The sequence below is a fragment of the Zootoca vivipara genome, chromosome 9 (assembly GCF_963506605.1).
Source record: "Zootoca vivipara chromosome 9, rZooViv1.1, whole genome shotgun sequence".
In the NCBI taxonomy this organism is placed as follows: Eukaryota; Metazoa; Chordata; class Lepidosauria; order Squamata; family Lacertidae; genus Zootoca; species Zootoca vivipara.
In genome coordinates this window covers 58,205,906-58,229,408 of record NC_083284.1, presented here as the reverse complement: position 1 = coordinate 58,229,408, position 23,503 = coordinate 58,205,906, and the positions used below count along the sequence as shown (strand labels likewise).

General features: G+C 39.2%; 2 protein-coding genes across 8 annotated transcripts in view; one reads left to right on the top strand and one right to left on the bottom strand.

Moving 5' to 3' along the window:
• Positions 1-87: 87 nt before the first annotated feature.
• Positions 88-20,085, top strand: CNOT7 (CCR4-NOT transcription complex subunit 7). Of its 3 annotated transcripts, none has more exons than XM_035114208.2 (7): positions 88-308; positions 3,037-3,236; positions 5,432-5,625; positions 7,759-7,920; positions 12,201-12,345; positions 14,152-14,262; positions 15,379-20,085. In XM_035114208.2, the coding sequence occupies exons 2-7, from the start codon at positions 3,120-3,122 to the stop codon at positions 15,505-15,507; spliced, it is 858 nt and encodes a 285-aa protein (XP_034970099.1). In that variant the 5' UTR covers positions 88-308; positions 3,037-3,119; the 3' UTR covers positions 15,508-20,085. The 3 variants fall into 3 exon arrangements, with proteins under 3 accessions (XP_034970099.1, XP_060134813.1, XP_034970100.1); XM_060278830.1 differs by lacking the exon at positions 88-308 and adding an exon at positions 359-846; XM_035114209.2 differs by lacking the exon at positions 88-308 and having other exon boundaries at positions 3,103-3,411.
• ZDHHC2 (zinc finger DHHC-type palmitoyltransferase 2) overlaps positions 19,370-23,503 on the bottom strand; it is a 38,071-nt gene continuing 33,937 nt past the window's right edge. For 3 of the 5 annotated variants that reach the window (XM_060278825.1, XM_060278829.1, XM_060278828.1), the window contains exon 13: positions 19,370-23,379. The gene's annotated coding sequence lies outside the window, so the exon portion shown is untranslated. Of the gene's footprint in view, positions 23,478-23,503 lie in introns of all 5 variants that reach the window. The other 2 variants (XM_060278826.1, XM_060278827.1) reach the window with 2 other exon arrangements.

Below are 23,503 nucleotides of genomic sequence, written 5' to 3'. Positions count from 1 at the left end.
TTGGCGGGAGCCGCCGCCAAGGTCAGCCCGATTGGCTGAGAGCCGAAGTCTCCCCGCCCTTCACTCTCCTCCCCCCGCCCTCGGCGAAGAGGGAGGGCAGGCCGAAGCCGGCGCGCCGAGAGTTGAAAGGTTAAGCGGCGCGGCGCGCGGCGATGACGTAATGGCTTTGTGCGCTGGGCGGCCGGGGGGCAGCAGTAGCGGCAGCTTTCCCCGCACGTCGTCGCGCTGGGGCTGCCTCCGCCGCCGGGTCCCAGCTAGGCCCGCCTTCCGCTCCCTCCGTCCCGCGTGAGGAGCCGTCCTCTCTTCCGGTAAGCGGCGGCGGCGGCGGCGGCGGCGGCGGCGTTGGCGTTTCCGGGCGTTGGGAAGGGAGCAGGGCTGGAGCTGCCTGAGGGAAAGTTGGGAATGGGAGAGGGCCAGGGGCTGCTGCTCCCTAGGATGGGCCCTGCCCGGAGGTGGGGTAGATAGGAGGTTTTCACGTGCCCACTTCTTAATTTATTCTTATTCTTATTCTTTATTATCAATTAAATGTGTATACCGCCCTTCGCCCGCAGACCTCAGGGCGGTTCACGGCATAAAAAAAAAATTAACCCCACTTGGTCGCCTCGGCCTTTCGGTGTTGAAATTCCTGAGGGGAGTGCCAGCCCTGCGCCGACAGCGAGCATGAGCTGCAGCGGCGGCCCTCCGCACCTCGCCAGGTGGGCGAGCTACTGCCTGCCCCGTGTGCATCGCCGGGGTCGCGCTTCTAGTTTCTCCTTCCGTCCTCTCATGCGCGCGCTCTCTTCACCCACCTACCCACTTTTCCTCCCCCCCTAAAGACAGCGCCAAAAGGAGTATTTACAAAAAGGAGTAAGTTGCTCGCCCACCCGTTGCCTCTTGAATCGTTGCTGCTTACATTCTCTTTGTGTCTCGACACAATTGGCAGGGAGGGGGTGTTATTGGGCTGTTGTTTTTATTTTGATTATATATTTTGTGGTTTTTATATTTTGATACTGCTCTGTGAACCACCCTGAGACCTCGGGGTATATAAAGTCAATAAATAAAATAATAATAATAATTCGTAGGTGTCTGTGTGTTGAAGTAGTTGAGGAAAGTGATCAGTATAACGACCCTTTTAAATGGCTGTGGTTGGTACTCCGCTAAGTTTTACTCAGGGTAGACTGACTGAAACTACGGTAATGTAAGCAGCTCCATTCCTTTTAGTGGGACTACTTGAAGTAAAATGTGGTAGGATGCTACCTTCGTTGAACTCAGGGCACCAGAGTAAGGAATTGCGCTTGTGCACCAGAATTTCTCCCTCTCCTTGCATGCAACATCCCTCTACACCAGGGGTTGTCAACCTGGTCCCTACCGCCCACTAGTGGGCGTTTCAGGATTCTAGGTGGGTGGTAGGGGGTTCTACAGCAGAAGCTGAATCCTCCTTTCATTGAGCACTGGTGGACAGTAAGGAATTTTTACCATCAAAAAGATGCATTAGTGTCCAGTAGGTATAAAAAAGGTTGACTACCCCTGCTCCAGAGCATGAGGAAAACCCATTCCCTCATGAACAGATTTAGGAGCACTTGTGGGAGGAAGTTTCATTGCACAAGTGTAAAGCTTTGCACTGATAGAACAAGTTAGTTGATTACTGCCCCATCTATACAGAAAGTGCACTCTTGCCCCTTAAAAGCCACAATAGATTTGTTACTTTTGAAAAATATCTTCACTGATGCAGCAGGTCAATTCTGTCATTCAGAAACATCATGTCTGTGTAAGCATTAGATGTACTGGAGGTATGTTGGCTGTTAGCTTATGGGAAACTCGTCATGGACATCTGCTGCTATTGTCATTTTTTTTTTGCTTTTGACTCTCCATGGATACTTCAAAAATAACACTTGTAGTGGTGATCTAGTGGCAGCAAATGTACACTTTGATTTTATTTTTTAAATGCACTGGAAGGTATCATATGTGGATTATATAGGAAGCTACCTTACACTCTCTATGGTTCTGTGACTAGGCTAAAAGCCGGGACTTGGAAATATGGCTTTCCTATGATAAGTGTGACCTTTGCATTCTGAATTTTTTGGAATTTTTTGATCTTGCTAGGTGCCGTAAATGCTTTGCAGGAAATACAATTGAAAACCTGCATGCTCCGTTCTCTCCGCATTGCTTTATTGTTTTGACTGGAAGAATATTTCGGATTCCAGGGAGCCAACCTTGAATTATGCTGAACAATACCTCATGTTCCTAGGTGAAATGTTCCACTTCCCAAGTAACAGGGTGCCTGGAATCTTTCTGTTGTTTTTTTTTTTGTAATAGGTTCTGTAACTTCTTCAAATTTATAAACTTTTAAAAGTTCCAGTGCATCTCTCTCTCTTATGTTTGCTTCACCTTCCATGTTCTACTGTGGGTTGCAGAAATTTGTGCCAGGAGAAGGTATACTTTAGCTAGCTGTTGTTTCCGTCATTTTCCTTTTGTCTCACCCAGGAAGCGAGCTTGCCTTTTTGGCAGCAGGACGTGAAACTCTTGTTAACCTGCTCACCTCTTGACCCACTGACACAATCTCATTTTATTTTGTGTTGGTGCCTGTTTAAGCAGCAGCCTTCTTTGTTGCTATCCATCTTAACTAGTTACATGAGCTTGTCTTAATAGAGACATTTAAAGTTGAGTGGAACAAATAGGTATTGTAAATTAAATGTCAGTTGTTAAAGGATGCCATCCTAAGCATATTTGGAAGCAAGTCCCATTGAAATTAATCACTCATTGATAAGTGAACATATAGGTTTTTGCAGCATTGCGTTGACATTTATCTATCAGTCACTTGTTTCTACCTGAAACACCTCTTTGCCTTTTGATGATTTGTTAATCAGTGTATCTATGGGGAAGAGTTAGCATTAACATATCTGATTTTGCTCCTGTGAACAAGACCAGTACATTCACCATCTTTTTTAATAAATGAAATATGTGATTACCAGATTCATTTTTAATCATTTCAAAATAGATTGATTTTGTTCTACTTGTGAATTTGGAATAACTCTCTCTTTTTAAAAATCTCTTTAGATATATAACCAAAACCTGTTTTATGAAACGGACTCTTTGTCAAATATACCTTTTTGATGTCTGGTATCTGAAACCTCCCAACTATGCCAGCAGCTACAGTAGATCACAGCCAAAGAATTTGTGAAGTTTGGGCTTGCAACCTGGATGAAGAGATGAAGAAAATTCGTCAAGTTATACGGAAGTTTAACTATGTTGCCATGGTATGATGTTGGGATATTTGTGACATTCTTTGTTTGGGCTGGAACTAGTCCTTGAAAATTATTTGGAAGGGGAAAATGTAGAGAAGATAATTTAGATATTCAAGAATAACAGAAGACTACAATCTCAGATATTTAGTTGGAATCAAACCTCATATAATCTGAAACTTATTTCCAAGTAAGGACCAATGCTTATGTTATCTTTACAGTGTTTTTGCTGGTTGTTCTGGCTGGGTATTGTGTTTTACTGATACCATTTAAAATTAAGAGCTCATGTGAAAAAGATGGATGATATGGTTACATGGTTTGGGAACATGTTCTTCTTTCCACAGACTGAAGTTTTCCATGTTCTCAAAACATTAGAGCTCAGGGTCATGCAGGGAGATATATTGGCAGTAGATTTATAACTTGTTCACACAATCCATAATTGTGAAATTTACTGTCACAAAGTATGGTGATGGTCACTGACTTAGATGGTTTTAAAGGAGGAGCAGACACATTTATGGAAGATGGCTCTATCAACAGAAGATTGGGCTTGCAATACTAAACCATTGCTTAGCACTCTGATAACTACTGGATGATTATCAGCCATGTATTGGGCTTGTGTACCCCATTTTCCTTTCACATGGCGGTGAAGAGGACATGAACAGATTTTAGTTCACTTTTACTGATTCCTGGCTTAGTGTTAAATTTGAACCAGGGTTTCTGGTTTAAAATAAACTGGCACATTTTCCTTATAGGGCAGTTTCAGAACATAGGTTAATGAAGCTGGCTTATTCAACTAAGCAGAATTGAGATATCTAAACACTTGCTGAAGAGCTAACACAGACAGACTCAGAGAAAATGAATATTCTCATTAGTAATAAAGTACACTGCTTTCTTAATTTATTTTTCTCATGTGCTTATACCCACCTCAGTTCTTTTTGACTGATTAATTTTGGCAAGCTGATACTTACAAAAGAAACAATGTTTTTTGTGTACAAACGAATGACTTTCCTAGTGTGCTGTTTCTACACCAGCGTAAAAAACCAAGGTTGGGTATATATTTCTATGAATGACCATTTTATATATTTCAATTTGCTCTATATTCATGAAAAAAACATTCTGTATCTTAATAGTCTAGTTTAGTGCAAAAAATGGCTAGGAGCAGATTGTATGGGAGTCCTTGCACCAGTGCAGTAATTCAGAACAGTGTGTCTGCTTCAGTAAATTAGCACAACATAAGGCAGAGATGGGGAATCTGTGGCCTGCCAGATGATGATGGAATTCGGCCCCCATCAGCCCCGGCTGACCAGCATGGCCAGTGGTCTGAAATAATGTGAGTTTTGTAGCATCTGGGAGGCCACAGGCTTCCCTCTCCCAGATGTTGCACCTTGTTAGGGCATGTTGAATTTTTCAATTTTCAAATTCCAAAATTGAGGGGTGCCGAAAAGTTGAAACATGACTTGGGAATTCAAACGATATTTTGGTTAAATTGATTTTATTGATTGCTTGATTGAATTTATATACCACCCTAAACCCGGAGGTATAATTTAGTTTTGCTTGTGTGTAAAATTGCACACAAAATAATTAAAAATGATTGCAAAGCACATGCAGTTATATGTTGTTGTTGTTGTTGTTAATAATTATTTAGCATTACCTGACATTTTCAGAAGATAAAATTGAATTTTTTGGTGTTCCGAAAGAAGTCTGTGTCATCAAATGTAGACTTACCAAGCTAAACGTCCAATTACAAAAAATAATCATAGAAAGCAGATTTGAATTCCTCACACCCAAAAACATATTTTTTAAAAATTAAGTTTTGCCCCTAAAATGACCTGCCCTAACAATTTGTGTCAATCCAACATGTGAGGAAAAGAGGCATGGCTGGGACGTAATTTGGAATGGCATATTTAAGTACTGTGTTGACAAGTCTAACCCTCTCTTTCCTGTGTCATCATAAACAATGTTGCAACTATAACATTGGAGTGCTATTCTAAAATTATGACAAACAAATGCTCCAGTCCCTAATCCAAATTGGCTACAATGTTTGCTTGGTCCAGAAGGGACTGGGATTAACTGCAAATGAGTGTGTGTTCCCACACCTGATGCTCGTTGTCAGGAAAGCATCCAGGGCTTTCTGAAACAGTTAAACAAATTTTGTGAGCTTTAGTTGCTTTTTATATTTTGCCTTTGGTCTTTGTGCTTTAATTTTTCAGGACACAGAGTTTCCAGGTGTAGTTGCACGGCCTATTGGAGAATTCAGAAGTAATGCAGACTATCAGTATCAACTGCTCCGCTGTAACGTGGACTTACTAAAGATAATTCAATTAGGGTTGACGTTCATGAATGAACAAGGCGAATACCCTCCAGGAACTTCAACATGGCAATTTAATTTTAAATTTAATTTAACGTAAGTTGCGAGCCTTGGCTGCGTATGTGTATAGTTATACTTGTAATTTTGTTCAGCCTTTTAAATCTCATTTAGCTGGAGCCTCAGGAATGGCATTTCAGTGGGATGGCAAAGGTGGGATAATCCCCTTGCACTTTAAAGCGTGTGCTGGAAACAACCCAGTGATATTAACAGAATTTAGCTTAAAGTGGTTAATTCAGCCATACTATCCTGTGCAAGGCTGTCAAGGCACAGCTTGAAAGGTCTCATATTAACTTTTAAATACAAGGAGAAGCCAGTTTGATGTTTTCTTAGCCAGCCTAGGAATAAATTTTAGCTTGGGCACAAATAGTAGAGTGGGTGAGTATTCTTCCCAAAAACCTGTGTGGTGGCTGAAGCAGCAGAGCTGATGAAAAGTCCTAGAATCAAGGGGACAGGTGTTCCCTTGTGTTTGTGATAGTTTTGCCCCTAAAAGCTGTGCAAAGCATAGCATTGGGCTTGTTAACTTATTTCATTGTAAACAAATGCTCCTATCATTCTGCCAAATTGCAGCTGTTCTTTTATAAGAAAAATGTATACTAGTTTGCAAACCTTTATCCAGTAAATAGAAGGGTTTTTTATATGTAAACTCTTGTATGCACCACTTGGGAGTTTAAGGGAACTCTAGACTTGCTTTTGAATTCACTTAACCTTGTTTATTGAGCAGTGCTACGGAGATGGTGGTGATTGATTATAGTATAAATGGGCATTCTATTTAAGAGGACAGCCTTTTATTCTAACTCTAAGCATGTTTTCTTGGAAGTCTGTCCCATTGGTGGCACTGGGATTTGCTTCCAAGTTAGTATGCTTCTCATTGCAGCTGACTAGTCCAGGGCAGTGCATATTTACTTGGAATTATATTCCCCTGAGTTCATTGTGTGCATAGAATCGCAGCCTCAGTCTTAAAGCAAACATAATTGGCTAGCTCCCTTTCAAGCTGGGGCTGAACAGATGGCTTGACTTCTTGGATATGACTGGTCTCACAAAGTGGTAAGAAAGCTTTTGTGATACACCAGTGATGTAAACTGTGAGCCATAAGATACAAACCTCAGTCCAAAGTTGGGTTTACGCTTTTCATGGATTTCGTGGTACATAGTCCCTAGGAAGCAAACAAAGCTTCGTGGTGCCACGCAGTAGATCAAGCTGATCTTTAAGATCTTCCAAGAAGATGGTGCAGGTTGTCCCATGAGCAGCAGATTGTGACTTGGTGGCAATGCAGCAGTGGGCCTTCTCAGTGATAGCACTCACCCTCAGGAATGCTCTATTTTGTGAGACAGGGACAGTTATGACCTTTAAAAGCCTCTTAACATTTACCCAAGCTTTTCCTGGAGTCTGCCTCTTAATTTTTCCATTTTTGTTACATACATTGCTCAGTTTTATTTATGATATACAACTGCATTTTCTCTGGCTTTTAGGAAGTTTTATCATACATTGTTGTATTTCTATTTTTTATGTGAATGCTTAGATATTTTTAAATTTTTTAAAAAACAAAGCAAATGAATATCCTTGAAGTAAATTAGAGTGCTGTATAAAGGATTTTCTCATAATTTGCAGAGTATTCAGTTAGAAATCATGAATTTAGGTTACAGTCATGCACACACTTACTTGAACTCAGTGGGGTTTACTTCTCAATGGACAAGCAGAGGCCCTCTTCACATGTCAGGGCAAACCATAGTTACTGGCTTACAATAAATGCAAAGATCGCTCCCACTTTGTTCCTCCCTCAGGGCAAGCAGGAGCAATGAGTCATGATGCTTGGCTGAGTGTTATGCCTGAACTAGGGATCCTGGCTTGTTTTGCTCAAACCATGATCAGGAAGCTAAGAACCAACCTTGACATGTTGTGGTTTGTTTGGAGTTAGGCCAGAATGTTAAAGCCAAAGAGGGTGTCATGTTCATAGTTCATTAACTTCATGTTCATTAACTATAGTTTACCTTGATGTTTGAACACAGTTGTAAGATGAAGCTAAAAACCTTAATAATGCTGTGATACTTTATTGATGTTCATCTGTTTTCATGATTTAATGTCCAATTTGTCCTGGATTTTGGTTTAAACTGTTTATCTCAAGATTTCTTTATTTCAAGTGTGAATCTTTTCCCATCATGTTTCTCCTAGAGAAGACATGTATGCCCAGGATTCAATAGAGCTATTAACAACATCTGGAATCCAGTTCAAAAAACATGAAGATGAAGGAATTGAGACTCAGTACTTTGCTGAACTTCTTATGACATCGGGTGTCGTGCTATGCGAAGGAGTCAAGTGGCTTTCATTTCATAGGTAAATGCAGCATTAACTAATATAACTAATATATAACTAATGTTCTTTAACCTCTTCCTGAAACTGTAATACCAAATAATTGCCCCCATTAATTGAGATTGGAAAGTCAGGGTTGGATGAGGTGTGGATATAGCAACGTGATTTTGTCGTAAAGGCTTTCCTGCTTTTAAGTTAAATCTCCACGCTTTGGCTCCAGTTGGAAACTAATAATTTGTATCTTAAAATGAGGCACTAAAGTGTCGGCCTTGTAGAGAGGGAGCACTGTATTTTTCTATTTTGCTTTGACAGTTTCCCAGGTCAGAGGAAGGAACAGCCACATATCTCTACCCTTTGTGTACGCTTAGCAGGTAAATGAAAACTGGAATTAGTTGATTAACATCGTTGGAAAATCCAAATTCAGTGCAGCTCTGAAGACCCATATGATAATACTGGTAGGGAAAATACGACCCTTCTATTTTAACTGTAATGCCAAATATTGGAAAAAAATAAAACTTTTTAATTTGGTTGCTGCATGGATTATTTTCTTATCTGGTGCCAATAAACTAGACTTTTGGCTTTTCCCCACCCCTGAAGGATCAGTTAAATCAAGTGGTCAGCATAAAATTTGGAAGGGTTTGGCTTGCAGTCTAGATATCTGTGTAAACACACTAATGATTTGAGCCAGTATCATCACCTGGGGAATGTTTTTCTCCACCGCTGGGCTCTGTGGCACACTACACCAAATGCTGCTGCCACACAAAGTAGACTGAAAGCAAGTAGGAACATTGGCTTCCCAGCTTATTCCACAGTGTGTGATGTTAACTGTTTTGAAAAAATACCTCTCTTCTGTTGAGCGGTTGTGTGGGAAGTTCCTTACTGAATTTTAGTTCTGACCTGTATGCATACTGATGAGTTTTCTGGGGAAAGTTGCTAACAGAGGTATCTTATTTGAAATAGGGCCTCTTGTTCAAGACTAGCTATGGACATAATCCATGGTGCTCATGCATTTCTTTTGCATTTCAGCATGCTTGAGTGGCCCAACCATTTTAAAATGAAAAGAGCTTTCGGCTCCTGAGATAGGTACTGTACCTTGTGCCCAAGGTGTTTAAGAACTTGTTTTTAATGCCACCAATGGCATTAAAATGAAAAAGTTCATTTAGACAAGAGGCCATTAGCTATGTAGACATAGCTTTTAAAAAACTGGTGTGATAAATTATATTATCAGGTTGAGCAGTTGATAGGGAGAGGTTAGAAATATTTGGAATTCAGCTATTGTGCTGGCAATAATAAAATAAGTGTAGATAATTTCAAGAGTTGTATCCAGCTGAGTAAGTTGGCTGTTCCAATTTCTGTCCCATTAAAAATCTGATCAGTTCGAATTGCTGCCCTCCAGTTTTAACTTTTGCTTTAGTTGTTGAAATGTTAAATGAAAAATTCCGTTAGTAGAAAGTCTTCTGTAAATGAGGATTAATTTATAGAAATTGTGTTTTAAGGTAGCAATGGTCAAATATTTCAAGCAGGCAGTGAAGAATGCTTCCTCAAGCATAGCGAGCAGGCTTTGGATATGGCCAAAAAAAGGCATCACATTGAATTTCTAGTAATCCTTACTTAATGAATCAGAGTATTGTAAATGCTAGAATACAATGACAATGTGAACACTCCATATCAGACCAAGATAGGGTGGCTGTGAAAATATTAGCAATGGTTTTTAATAAGTTAGAATTATTAATTCAGAATTAATGATTTCTCAGCAACATAATGTATTTTTGTCTGTTTTATTTCTTTGTAACCCAGCAGGCCATGTGGTCTAAAGTGATTGAATGAGTTACATTGATAAAAATGTAATATTACCTAAATTCATGTGGTATTTCCTAAATTCATGTAAGAATGAACTTCATGAAACAAAATTTAAAATGTTGGGCTGGCAATCCTACACAAAACTGTTATCATGCAGCATTACTATTTTGCCAGTAATGGGAAATTTTGGATAGTAATTCAGGTGGAGTATTGACAAAGAAAGGAAAGTGAGAATGAATAATAAAGAGAGCCTATTTTAATGTGCAGTATTTTAATATATCAGATGGTTACAAACCTATTAACATGAATGTAGTTATCCCTAGCTTTTATTCTGAGTCATTCAGATTTTGATATTCTAAGGATATTCGGCAGTTCTATTGTTTGTAAAAAGGTAGATCTAATTAGATTTTATAATCTACATGTGAAAATCAATTTTGGGCATACATGCAAGAATATTTGACTAGATTTCTTTCAGTATATGCAAATAAGGAACCTTGTTGACCCTTTGCCAAAGAACTACAAGATGTCTTGAAATCAAGCTAGTTTTCAACAACTTTTTATTGAATATGGAGACACACAAAAAAATTCAATTAAATCAATTAAAATTCACATAAAATCTGTGGAGCTATGGAGCTGACTGGTTGGCCTGCCGCCAATTTATAATCCTATGGCAGTAGAAGGCAAAAACTATGACTCACAGATGAATATTTATTAGTCATATTTATGTGAAAAGGACTGTCTCAATTATTTTTGCAATTAAGAAAACTTTCCAAGGTCTTAATTTTAGTTGTTATGCAGAAACTAAGAGCATATATAGTTACACTTCTGTCAGTTGTTGGTTTTGTCAAACCATTGATGCTGGATTGACATGCATGTGCTAACAGTATAATTTTGTATAAAATGATTGCAAGGATGCATTAAGTACCATCAGAAATCATAGGAGATGTTTAACTCTGTAGGTAAGTTTACTAACAGTGCATCTATACACGTGGCTCCCATTGCATTCAATGGGTTGTACTTGTGTGTTTAGGTTGCAGCCATGGGGTGCAATCTTGTGCATACTTGGGAGTAAGTCCCATTTTAAAGTAGTGAGACTTAATTAACGAGTAAACATGAATTGGGTTGGGCCTCATATGATCTAAGACACTGGCCTTCAACTGGTGGGTTGTAACAGGAGGACTACCACCGTGTACATATATGGTAAAAGATTAAGAAATGAGTCCCCAAATGGATATTTGAGTTTAAAATGGGCCCTGGGGTTTGAAAAGGTTGAAAGACTACTGGTTTAAGAAAGAGTGTGCTTAGAAACCTAGGAAACTGGTGGCTTAGCTGTGAAAATAATGGGAGGAACAATGCAAGGCATACAATAAGCAATATTAAAATTTTACAAAAGGGCAGAAGCTTAGGAAAACCTGGAATGTAACAATAAACAAAGTAAGAAATTCTGCATCAGATGGAAGAGCTGAATCTGAATTTTTGGAGCACTGGGTAATTTCTAAAACACTTCAATGCATATTTTGTCAAACTATACTGAATATATTGAGAATATAAACAAACTATACTGAATATATTGAGAATATAAACGGCTTTGCCTTGCAAAATATTATTGACTATTGATGTAGACCAGAGCTTTCAAAACTGTGTGTCGCAACATGTTAGTCTGTCGGCTGCAGTGTGTTGCGCAAACACTCCCCATGCTCCTCCTGGGGTTAGTTTAACCTCCAGTTTGCTAATAAAACTGAATTACTTTGTCGTGAAATGATGCATGTCTAAAAAGTATGTCACCAAACATGAAAAGTTTGAAAAGCTCTGATGCAGAGCTAAGGTTGTTTAATTTGTAATGTAACATAGTTAATAATTTAGGGTGCTATCTGGTGATTGTCATATTTAAAGTAGACCCATTGAAACCAACAGATTTAAATAGCTAAAGTTCATTGATTTCATTGGGTCTATTTTGACTTGACTATCACTCTTAACAAAAGATCTTAGTAAAATATAGCAGAACATAGGTTTAAATTGTCATTTCATATTCTGTCCTATAAACAGGGAACAGCAGTAGATTTAGTTGCTCAGTAGATAGATATAAAAGCAATATTTCTTAAAGGTTTCTTAAGAATTCTCTTCATATGTATATTGCTCATTGGCTATCATCATATCCACAATATCACCACTGTGAAATATACATTTAATGCATTTTCTTTTAAAATAGCCTCTTAAGGAAGATTATAGTACAGACTCATTTGGTATGCTATAGGATTAACTATCTCTTGCAGATGGTTACATTGGCCAGTATCCAGCAAAGTAGTTCCATTGGCGCAAGGGCTTCCGGCTTTGCAACAGAACTTCCCCTGCCTTTCTTTTTAATAATAATGAATTTAGCGTCTTGAAGAGAATACATATGCCTGGGCTTTGCAGTTTTTCTTTTAAAGAGAAGAATTTCTGGAATGACAACCTGACTAAACTTAGGTGTTTTTGTTTTGTTTCTGTTCATAATTGCTTTGCAGTGGCTATGACTTTGGTTATTTGATCAAGATCTTGACGAATTCCAATTTACCTGAGGAAGAGCTGGACTTCTTTGAGATTCTGAGATTATTTTTCCCTGTCATTTATGATGTGAAGTACCTTATGAAGAGCTGCAAAAATCTCAAGGTAAATTCCCTAATGCCTTTTTTACAGAGATTAACATTTTTAGGAATAAAGTTTTTTATGGATGAAGAATGTCCACAAGTCAGCTTTTGTCTTGTCTTCTACCTTTACAGTGTTGTCCATAAATTGCTACAGTTAGACCTAGCTATCATCAGCCCCAGCTAGCGTAGCGAATGACCAGGGATTATAGGATTGTTGTCCAACAACTCTGGAGGTTCCCTATCCTTACATTAGATCTTATGTACACCAACCTGGACCCTGCGCTTGTCATCTAAGCCCCTTCTCTATGTCCCTCCTCCCTGGGAGGTTCGGAGCATGACAACGCAAGAATGGGCCTTTTCTGTGGTGGCTCCCTGTCTGTGGAATGCTCTCCCCAGAGAGGCTTGCCTGTCGCTATCATTACATGTCTTTGGCACCGGGGGGAAACAATAATCTTTACTCAGGCCTTCAGCCATTAAATATTATATGGCCTGTTAAATGTGTGGGGGACTGTTATGATGATGATTTTATTATTATGCTGTGTATTGTTTTTATTCTGTGTAGTTTATGTTGTACACTGCCCTGGCATCTTTGGACAAAGGGTGGAAATAATATAGTTTGGAGTTGCAATTTTTTTTGTTAATAGTGTTTGACTGAGTACATTGGATCTTTTATTATTATTATTATTATTATTATTATTATTATTATTATTATTATTATCATTATCAACACCATCACCATCACATTTATTAATTATGTACGTAATGAGTAGTCCCTCAAGCCAGTATAGCTTGAAGAATGCACTACATATTCAAATTTGCATGGTATTATTTGGAAAATGGTGGATGGGGGAGGATTTAACTTATCTGGATTCCTTGATGCATTTGTTTTGTTAAAAGGTTCCTGTTTATGGATCCTGTAGTAAAGCAATTATAGTGATCCTAGACTCTTTGAAGTTCATAACCTTGATTTCTGAAGAAGTCTTTTCCTTGATTCTCCAATGTTTTGGGTAGTTGAATATGAAAAAAAATAAATCATTTGAGCGCAATTTGTAGGGATTTTGGGAGTAAAACATGCATCCCGGCAATGTCGCCCCCCCCCCCAATTGTATAGGTCATAGAATCATAGAATTGGAACACTGAGGATTATGTAGTCCAACTCTCTGTCTGCATTGTAGGAATATGCAGCTGGCCCTATGGGGATTGAATCCATGACCTTGTGTCTCCTTTTAATTTCCCTAAACCAAAGTAGTGGTTCTATTAAAGCCCCTATATTGCCCTTCCATCCTAAAAACTGCTGGTTTCATGCCTAGGCAGATCACTAGAAACCTCTGCTCAGGCACAATGTCTGCATTATACAGACTCGTCTGCCCCCTCCAATTGGTTGTGGTTCAGTACTGGCATTTAGCAAGTTTGTGGACCTCCTTCTGGGCTTGAGCGTACAACACTCCCTCCTGCACATGGTTGTAACAGTGGGGGAGAAAACTCTCCCTAATTATACATGATTCTGACATGGGCCATGTAGCACTTCCGAGATTTGTCTTTTCAGTTTTATTTCCAGTGGGTTTAAAAGCAACAATACAAGCATAAACAAACAGGAGTGCTGAAAGGCATTCCTCTCATTTGCGAAAGATTCAGTGAAATTGTATCTTCAGTGAAATTGTATCATGATTCCAAGAAAAAGCATGGCTTTTCGGTTGTGTGATCACTGCATTCCTTGCTTCAGAAATAATTACATAAACAAATGGGGTGAAAACTAATTCCTCACCTGTTTTATTACCAGAGGTCATAACTTGTAATCTTCTGATTGTGCTGCTGTCTTCTCTTTCAGGGTGGATTGCAAGAAGTTGCTGAGCAGTTGGAGCTGGAAAGGATAGGACCGCAGCATCAAGCAGGATCCGATTCTCTACTAACTGGCATGGCCTTCTTCAAAATGAGAGAGGTAGGTGGTTGGGGGTTTGTTTGGTATGAGGCCTTTGGATGAATAATTGTTATTTAGCTTGCCACTGGGGTTGGGCCTAGTGAAGCTAACCCTGGAATTCGGCTTCTCAGAGTGCACTTTGGCAGAAACAGTGGCTAAGTGGCAGCTTACTCTCTGCAGTCTGCCCTCAGTGCCAGTTTGTGTATGCATTTGACCAAAAGGCAGGTCCCAGCTTCACCTGCCCTCACACATACCAAAGGAATCAGCCTTATATCGAGTCAGACCATTGGTCTGTCTAGCTCAGTAGTGTCAACACTGATAGTGGCTGCCTGGACGTAGAGGGATGGTGGGAGGAACCAGCTGGGGAACCAGGATCAGAGTGGTGGCGGGACAACAATGAGTGGTCAGAGGGAGAAGATTGGGAAGAAGGGGTGTCGGAAGCTGAAGAGGTAACTGGGCAAGGGAAATTGGGAGAGTCTGTGACAGAGAGAAGTCCAGAATCGGAGGTAAAAGGTCAAGCAGGAGAAGAGGGGAGCTCGAGGGAGAGATGATTCATGGGTGTCTCCTCCTCCCTCCCACCTTCTCTCCCAGAACCAGAAGTGGCATAAAAAGGGCTGAGGAGAGGTTGGCTGCTCACAGATGTGGTCTCAGATTGCTTGGAAAAAGGGGAACTTGGGCAGCTTTGAGGTGGAAACTTTGTCTCAGTAACTGATCCATGGGCAAGGCCTACTGGGGATGAGCACCAAGCCTGTGCAAATTGTGTTCTTGTTAATAAAGAGTTAACTTCAACTTACACAGTGTGATTTACTGCCAGCTGGTTCCTGCCAGTGGCTCACTAGGGTTTCAGGCAGAAGTCTTTTTCACCTTGAGATGTCAGGGATTGAACCAGGGATGTTCTACTTGCAAAGGAGGTACTCTGCCATTGTGAATAGCCTTTTCAAATAAATGTGATGTGGGCAAGCAGCATGCCCTCTCATGGATTGATTGAATGCATAAAAATGGAAGAATAGTGTGTGGGGCCAGAGTTTGTTCCGCGCAGAGCAGTCTGGAATGTCCTTTTGTGACAAGATAGACCCTGCCACTTAGCTTTCTCCTCCTTAGCTTTCTCACTGACTTGTGGTTTTGAATTGTCTCCAGATGTTCTTCGAAGATCACATTGATGATGCAAAGTACTGTGGTCACTTGTACGGTCTCGGTTCTGGTTCCTCATATGTACAGAATGGGACAGGAAATGCATATGAAGAAGAAGCCAACAAGCAATCATGACATGAAATGGGAATCTGCTTTTTCAGAGCTCCACGTGCTTGTACATAGGTTTTATCTCTGGTTGAATCCCTTGGGACAATAAGGCCTTCTCTTCCCCTTGGCACACTTCCTTTTATGCCTTTGTATGTACTAAACCTGACTGTTCCTATCCCAGTTTTTTGACCTTAAGGTGTAGGCATTTCTGGGTTAAATGTGGCCTTGTACTTTGCCCATCTGTACATAAGCACATGTAGGAGCAGCATGGCGGGTAGAAGAAGAAAGCTGAAATGATAATGAAATTTCTGGTAAACTTTAATTGGTCTTAGTATTGGTTTATTATCTCCCTCACCCCTTTCCCCAAACTGAGCTAGCACTGATTGTAACCAATTTCCACATTTCTTTATCCCTTCCGGTGTACAGGAGTTTTAGCTATTCAAGGTTGTGGACCATCACATTTGCACTTTAGAAGACTGACACTCTCAGTCAGATCCTCTGTTTTATCTGAAGTTCTGGATCTGCTCTCTCCCCTGGCCCAGACAAAATGTTGATCCTCCTGGTTGAACACACAAAGTTGCAAATTAATTAGAAAAGCTCATATTCGCTGCATAATATGTGTTCAGAACTACTGAAATCCTAGCAGTTGCTCATATCTAAACTGGTGTCCAGTATTCCAGGTGTGTCCTGCACACACCGGCTTACGATCAGCTTGCCAGTTTCGCACTGCTGTGTGATGAAAATAACTAGGTGGTGCCATCAGAATCTCTCCACAGAATTAAGAAGCTCTTGCCTGGTGTCTAATTTGTGCTCTGTTCAATTCAATAGGGTGTGTTTTGGAGAGGTTCCTTGTCAAATTTGCCTCCTGTATCTGGAAACAAGCTTTACAACCTTCGGGGACGACTGTGTCTTGTTTTGCTTTTGAGCAGAATAATTGAAAGGATGGAGACTGCAGTAAGATTTAACAGTTCACATTGTGGATCCAGTTCCTTACTCCTGTTACAGGAAGCTGTTTCCTACAAATACTTTCTATTTTAAAACCGTATTTATTTTCTACTTGAATAGATGAACACAAGTCCGTATGAGGATGAGATCCAAAGATTTGAAGCCACCTCGATAATGAGCTAAATAAAAGGAAGATAGGTGTGTCCTTTTGGTAGCTGATACAAAAGGTATTTGTTGTAAAACAACAAAATCTATTTGTACCTAATAAAGCTACTGGAGGCTTGTAAGGCTAGTTTATTTTTTTGAGTCTAAGCAATATATTTTATAAATACATTGTTTTATTAAAGGACCACAAAGTACTTTCTTAACCATGCAGAGCATGCTCATTCGAAGCAGTTGTGCAGGACTTCAATTGGTATCGAATAGCTAAACCCTAACCTGAAACAATGGAGTGCCTGTGGCAGCATTTTGTGTGTATTGTCCACACTGAAAATCAGCAAGAGTAAATCCTAATGTTCAGCAAGTTGATTTGTATACCATGTACTTTAACCTGTTTTCCTCTCTCCTCAAGAAGTTACAGTGATGTAACTGTGGGTGGTCCTTTTTAAAGAACAATAACATACATTTGCATAAGAGGGTATTTGTTTTTAAAAGCTTTTGTAAATAAAGGCTTCAAAACTGTTTTCTTACAGATCTGCAGACTTGTAGTTTTGTTTTGAAAGCTTTTAATGGTATATCATTGTGCCCAATTAATCCCTTTGAATTTATTATCTGCGGCAATACTTTAATTCCACTGTTTTGTTGTCTCCAGTCCAGTCTGCTATTCAAAACATATAATCTGATATTTGGTGTAGGAGATAGTATGTTCTAGATGCCCCTCCACCAGATACACTAATCTTACTTACTTTAGGAACGGGGAACCTGTGATCCCCAGCCAGGATGGCTGAGTAGGTGGGCCAAATCCTGATCCCCACCATGAACTACAGGCAAGTCTTGGTGCCACAACCACTATTCCACGTCTTGCTCAGGGTGTGGAGGGACCACTTGATAGATTTGGTTCTAGAGGCTTCAGTTGCTGATATGCTTACTTAGTTTTGTTGTAGGAGTGGGCAACCTGCTTGAGGTCAAGGCCTGCATTCCCTTGTGGGAAACCCATTTGGTGACCAAATGCCAGCAATAGGCTGACCAAAGTCTCTGCTGGGCAGTGGGGAAAATTGTGTCTGGTAACAGTTGATAAAACTTGCACCAGATGTGAATGGTGCCTGTTTTGCATGCTAGCCATATTAGTAAAACATTTTCAGTGCCACTGCTTGTGTTGTTGCACATGGCTCTTTCCAGTTCGCAAATTCAAAGGCAGAATTCTTGTCATTTGTTTCTTTTATTATTTTTCCCCCAGCAGCAAGATATGATACAAAAATACATAATACTGCTTTACAGAGTACAAACAAAAGCAATGCAAGAAGCTCTTCTTTGCAAGACCGGTAGTTATATGTACACTGTTGCTTCGTAGCAAACACGTACTCAGGCAAGCATTGGGAATGTGTTTTCATTACAGGGATGACCCAGTTAAAAGCAGTTCTGGAGCAGAGCATTTTGGAAGCTAGGACTCCTCATTCTGCTTCAAAAGTCTTGACAGTATAACTGAAGAAGTAAAGCAGGAAGAGGAGCAAACAAATCACCAGCAGAGCATACCTACAGAGTAATGTCATCCGTGTCCTCAAAAAATGATTCTTTTCAGAGGTGAAGCAAAGTTTGTCCAATCGCAGTACCCTGAGTAGTCCAAAAGGCTAATTTGTAACAGTCACACTGTACAATGGTTTTCTTCACCTGGTGATTTTATAAACAAACATTCAGCTGATAGTCATATAAAGTAATTTAACTATAGAGTATCCAGTGAATCACTGGAGATAACTTCTGTGGGGCAATATACTGTACAGATATTTTCTGGGTTCCATCATTGCCCACTTTCATTCAACTGGGTAACAGTTATACAAGTGCTGTTTTTTGAATGTTGAGATGTACAGTATACCTGAAGGAGCGTCTCCACCCCCATCATTCTGCCTGGACACTGAGGTCCAGCTTTGAAGGTCTTCTGGTGGTTCCCTCACTGCGAGAAGCAAAGCTACAGGGAACCAGGCAGAGGAACTTCTCGGTAGTGGCGCCCGCCCTGTGGAACGCCCTCCCATCAGATGTCAAGGAGATAAACAACTACCTGACATTTAGAAGACATCTGAAGGCAGCCCTGTTCAGAGAAGTTTTTAATGTGTGACATTTTAATGTATTTTTAATCTTTGTTGGAAGCCGCCCAGAGTGGTTGGGGTACAAACACTAAATTATTATTATTACAGTACTAGCAAGGAGTTTTCACACTCAAATGTTTCCCTCCTTTCATAGAGAATAGGTTGTAAGCCGTGTATATAGTCTTCAGTGACAGGTCTCATTCTTTAATTGCATCTGGCTTGTAGATTTGGGGAAGAAAAGGGTGTTTTTGTTTTTTGCAATGTTACAGTTCTTTCTTTAGTTTAACACCAGAACAAAATCCTTCTCTCAAGTTTTTAAATAGTTTTCCTATGTTGCGAATTGAAGGAGTCCCAATCATTACAATGTCTGGTGCATTAAATAACAGTAAGTTTTTGAAGCAGTGGTCTTGGCACTGGTGAAAACACTGAGAAGGAGTAGGAACATATTCTACCCACAAATTGTTTCCTAACTAGCTCAACATATCTGCAATTCACATGGAGTTTCTTCTTTGGCAGGTATGGGGGAGCTGTGCCCCTTCAGATATTCATTGGACCACACCTCCATCAACCCTAACCATTGGCAATGCTGGCTGGGGATAATGCAGGTTGTAGTCTGTGAAAACAAGTACCGGTAACTGAACCCAGAACTCTCCATCTTAAAAGCCATTGTAACAGTGCATCCTCTATTAAAGCAGTAAAAAACATTTCTGGCCTTAGGTCAGAATTTCAGCTTTAATTGTATAGGACTTTTAAAAAGCCGTATTTTCAAAATTAGTACCTTGTCACCAATTTGAAAAAAACAAAACACAGTAATCTATAGTATTATTTAGCTTTACTCTCAACTTGTACATTTTGTATTGTCTGTTGTCTTGGATGACCTGTGCAAGTTTTGCAGTTCTGTCAAACGTTTTAGTCCATAAAGGATTACGTTAGATGAGGTTTGAGGTGGGGAGAAGATTAAAAAATTATCTTGACAGGCTAGCTTGAATTTGTTTGGTGCTAGCAAAGGATCAGGCAGTGCAAACTCTTAATTAGTCCCATTTACCTTTACCTTTGTACCTGAAGGTTACAAGCCTGCAAAAATAAATAATTTTTGCTAACTGAACATGGATGGGTCACACTGTCCCTCCTTTGCCAGCTTCATAAAGGTGAAAAAGCACACTCATAAAATTTATTGTAAGCTAGAGTCAAGTACACCCTGTGTCATCTCTCAACTCACTTTCCTTTGTGCCCTGGATGCACAGAACATGGCTTTACTTTACAGGTCAGACTGATTTTTAAAAATAGTTTGTACAAGTACTCCCTGTGCTCCTAGAGGTGACAGATCACCTGCCTAAACAGCAATCGCCCATGCTTTGGGAAGATTAGAAGTTTTTGTGTCCAGCACATACAGGGAGGTTATTAAAATGTACCAGTAAATCTTCACCTGAAAAAGGGGCAGATGGGATAAGCCAGCAATTGTGTAAAAGCAATGTATAGCACAACCATAGCACTACTAGCACTGTAGGCATATATATTTGTATTTACTAGAAGCATATCTACTAGTACTTTGCGTTCCATATAATAGTGGCATATGCGAAATACATACTGTTTTACACATTAAATAAGAACTATTAATTCTGAAGGAAAGAATTCAATACATAGGCTGCGCAAGTAGTTCCTAATAGATGTATTAATATTTTGTTTCATATAGTGACCTGTTACTCCCTATGTGCTGTAATGGAATCTGAACTATGAAACCATTTAAAAGGAGTATTTTGAATCCTCGGCACATAACCACAATGTTTTAATAGGGCTGCAATGATTGATCATGTAATCAAAGCACTCAAACATTTCAATCACCTAAAAATGTGTCCTCTGCTAAATAGGGCAGCAGCTTTAAAAAACAGATATTTGAAAACATAATTACTTCTACAAACTTAAGACAGCAAGCAGCTTCTTAAGAGGCATGTCCCTTCCATTATACAATGGAGGGAATAGTTCATCAAAAAACAAAAGTATATTTCTTCATTCAAAATTATTGTTATTTGTGTAAAAGTTTATGCAAATTTAATCAGATTAAATTGACCAGTCAACCAAAACCCACACAATTGACCAAAATGTCTTTAATTAAAGTGAGAGTCCTAGTTTTCAGTTTATCAGTGTTTTAGCCATGCAGGTGGAGGTGGAGTGAGAAAAGATTCTTTTCTCCCATTCTATAATTTATGAAGGAATTTGAAATTTGCATTTCCAGAAACAGGAAGTCATAGAGCTCCTCTAAAATTCTGCAACAGCCATACCTACATCACCACTTACTATCTATGATACCCACTTCGGCTATTTGCTCACTCCCTAATCCCACATGCTTTTATTGTGAAGCCCCATCACTCAGAGATAGCACTGATATTTACATTCAAAAAAATACAGTCGGGCTACCTTATGTGTGACATCTGAATTAGCTGGAAAAAGTGCATCATGATAATGCATTTACACCCATCATAGGCTGGCTCAATCATTTGCATGAACCCCGCTTCCCCAGGAGGTATGTTTAAATATTGGAATCGGACACAGTAATCCTTTCCATGATGCAGCGATGTGAGCCGTACTTAAAATGTGCTCTGATAGTCTGAATTTTACTGAAAAATACTATAAGATAGATTTTATCTGTAATAAATGTGTCCCATGAAAACTGAATTTCAGCTTTCCCCTTAATTTTATACACATTTTAATGAATGCTGGTAAAGTATCAAAGGCAGCCCTGCATAACCAGAATACACATCACAATGTGCATTATGATGAAGCAATGAAAGTACCAGTCTTTCCCATTCGGTCCCTGTGATTCTCATGACCACTTCCAACACTGAATACTAAGTAAATACAACATGATGCTATAGAAACTAATGGCTGCAAAACATGTCTGCACATACTGCGTAAAACTATGTAGTGAAGAACACAATGATCTCAAATATCCCAGGGTCATATTCTGGCACTTCTGGTGATTGAACCTGTAACAACTCATTTGGATTAAAATGTAGGTAGGTTTTTTTTGGGGGGGGGGGCTTCCAGTTATAATGGCAATGATGTCAGAGACATCATACCGTTTCACTTTAATAGAACCTTATTTACATGGGTGAATAATTTTGAAGTAATCCAAAGTCTTCTTTGTTGCCTGCAGAATAGAAAATAATGTTCTTAATGTTTCAGAAAAACATTAACAGTGATTCACTCAGGAACTGGGCTCTAATGGTCCTGCTTTCGAAAAATATTTTTCCTACTTTCGAAAAATATTTTTACTTGGTACAACTGCAGCTGTAGGGTAAGTCACGGAGCCAGATATGCATCCTACTGTGTCTATAATAACTTTAAAAATCTGACTACCCAACTGATTTTAAAGTGGCAATTTGTTTCACAAATGCAACTTTGTGAGTTATGTATAATTTACCCACTTTCATTTCTCTACTCATAATATTATCAGCTTCTACAAACCATCTTGGAATTAAATATTACCACCTATTTTATGTAAACAGCACAATGTATTTTATATGATCCATTAAATGTATATAATTTCATCTGAGATATCATGCATGCAAAGGCACTGATAAAAATATTATGAAACCAGTTTTCTTGGCTTTAGAAATGTCTGACAAATCCTATAAAAGCCTAAACAACTGTTAGTTTCATTTAAAATAAAAAGGGTCTCTGCAAGCCCACTTGGCTTCTTAATCAAGAGTGTAGTCATAATCACAGTAATTAATTTTAGTATGTTCTACATGATAATACACATCTTATATGTACATCATCAGGGTAATGATGAGGAATGCAGCAATTTAAGGATGCTAAATCAAACTGAGAAAAGATTCATATAGTTAAAATGGAGCCTCTTAAAGGCATGAAATTTAGTTTAAGCTTTTGAAGCCTAGCAGTCTCAAGGAATATTAACATCAAACACTCCTAATAAGGTTGAATAACTGAATAGTAAACAATCACACATTTATAATCTCACTAAACTTTCCTCTGATCATGTTTTACATGCACATAAATTGAGGATGGAATTTCTCTTCTGCTTCCCCTGGATGATTTAAGAGAAATTGTAGCCTAGCTAGAAGTAGATGATTCATGTATAAAGGTGGGGGGAGCTGTTATATTAGCATCAAACCAAACCTTTCCTAAAACTTATCCAACCTATATAACTGAGGTTAGTTTAAATTTAAAAGTATGGCTAACTCAGCTGAAGCTAAGATTCAAAATACAGTCCAATCATTCTAGCCTACTAAGCTCCCCAAATCAATTGATAAAAGTTGAGAATATATTCCCATGGTTAAAGATAACTTGTATGTGGAAACCAGAGGCAAAAGTTAAAAGATTCAAGAATTGCCATAAGAGCAGGTTCAGGTTATACAAAAATAGCTTACGCTCACCTGAGCTATCAATGCCAATGCAAAAATCACCCTTTTGTTGTTCTGTATGTCTTAAGGAAATACTACCTGCTTTCCCAATGTGTAATCTTCAAGATTTTCCTTTTGAATTTTAACAATAATATGTGTTAGCCAAAACATTATTTTCATACATGTAAGAGATGGTAACGGGTCTTATATTTCAAGTGATGATACAGAGACAGCTAAATTAGATCTTGAAATATCTTCCTGTACATCCACGCTGCAGTGGACTGGAACAGCTGGTCAATGGATGCTGATGTTGTCGAGGAATCCCTCATCCTCTCATCAACAATTCTTAACTACAACAAAGCATTAAAGCACACCAGTATGAAAAACAAACGGTTCTGATGTAACGGCTGTCATGTCTCCACAATCCAAATCACATGCAGATCATGAACTACAGAAGATTATAAACGAGAAATT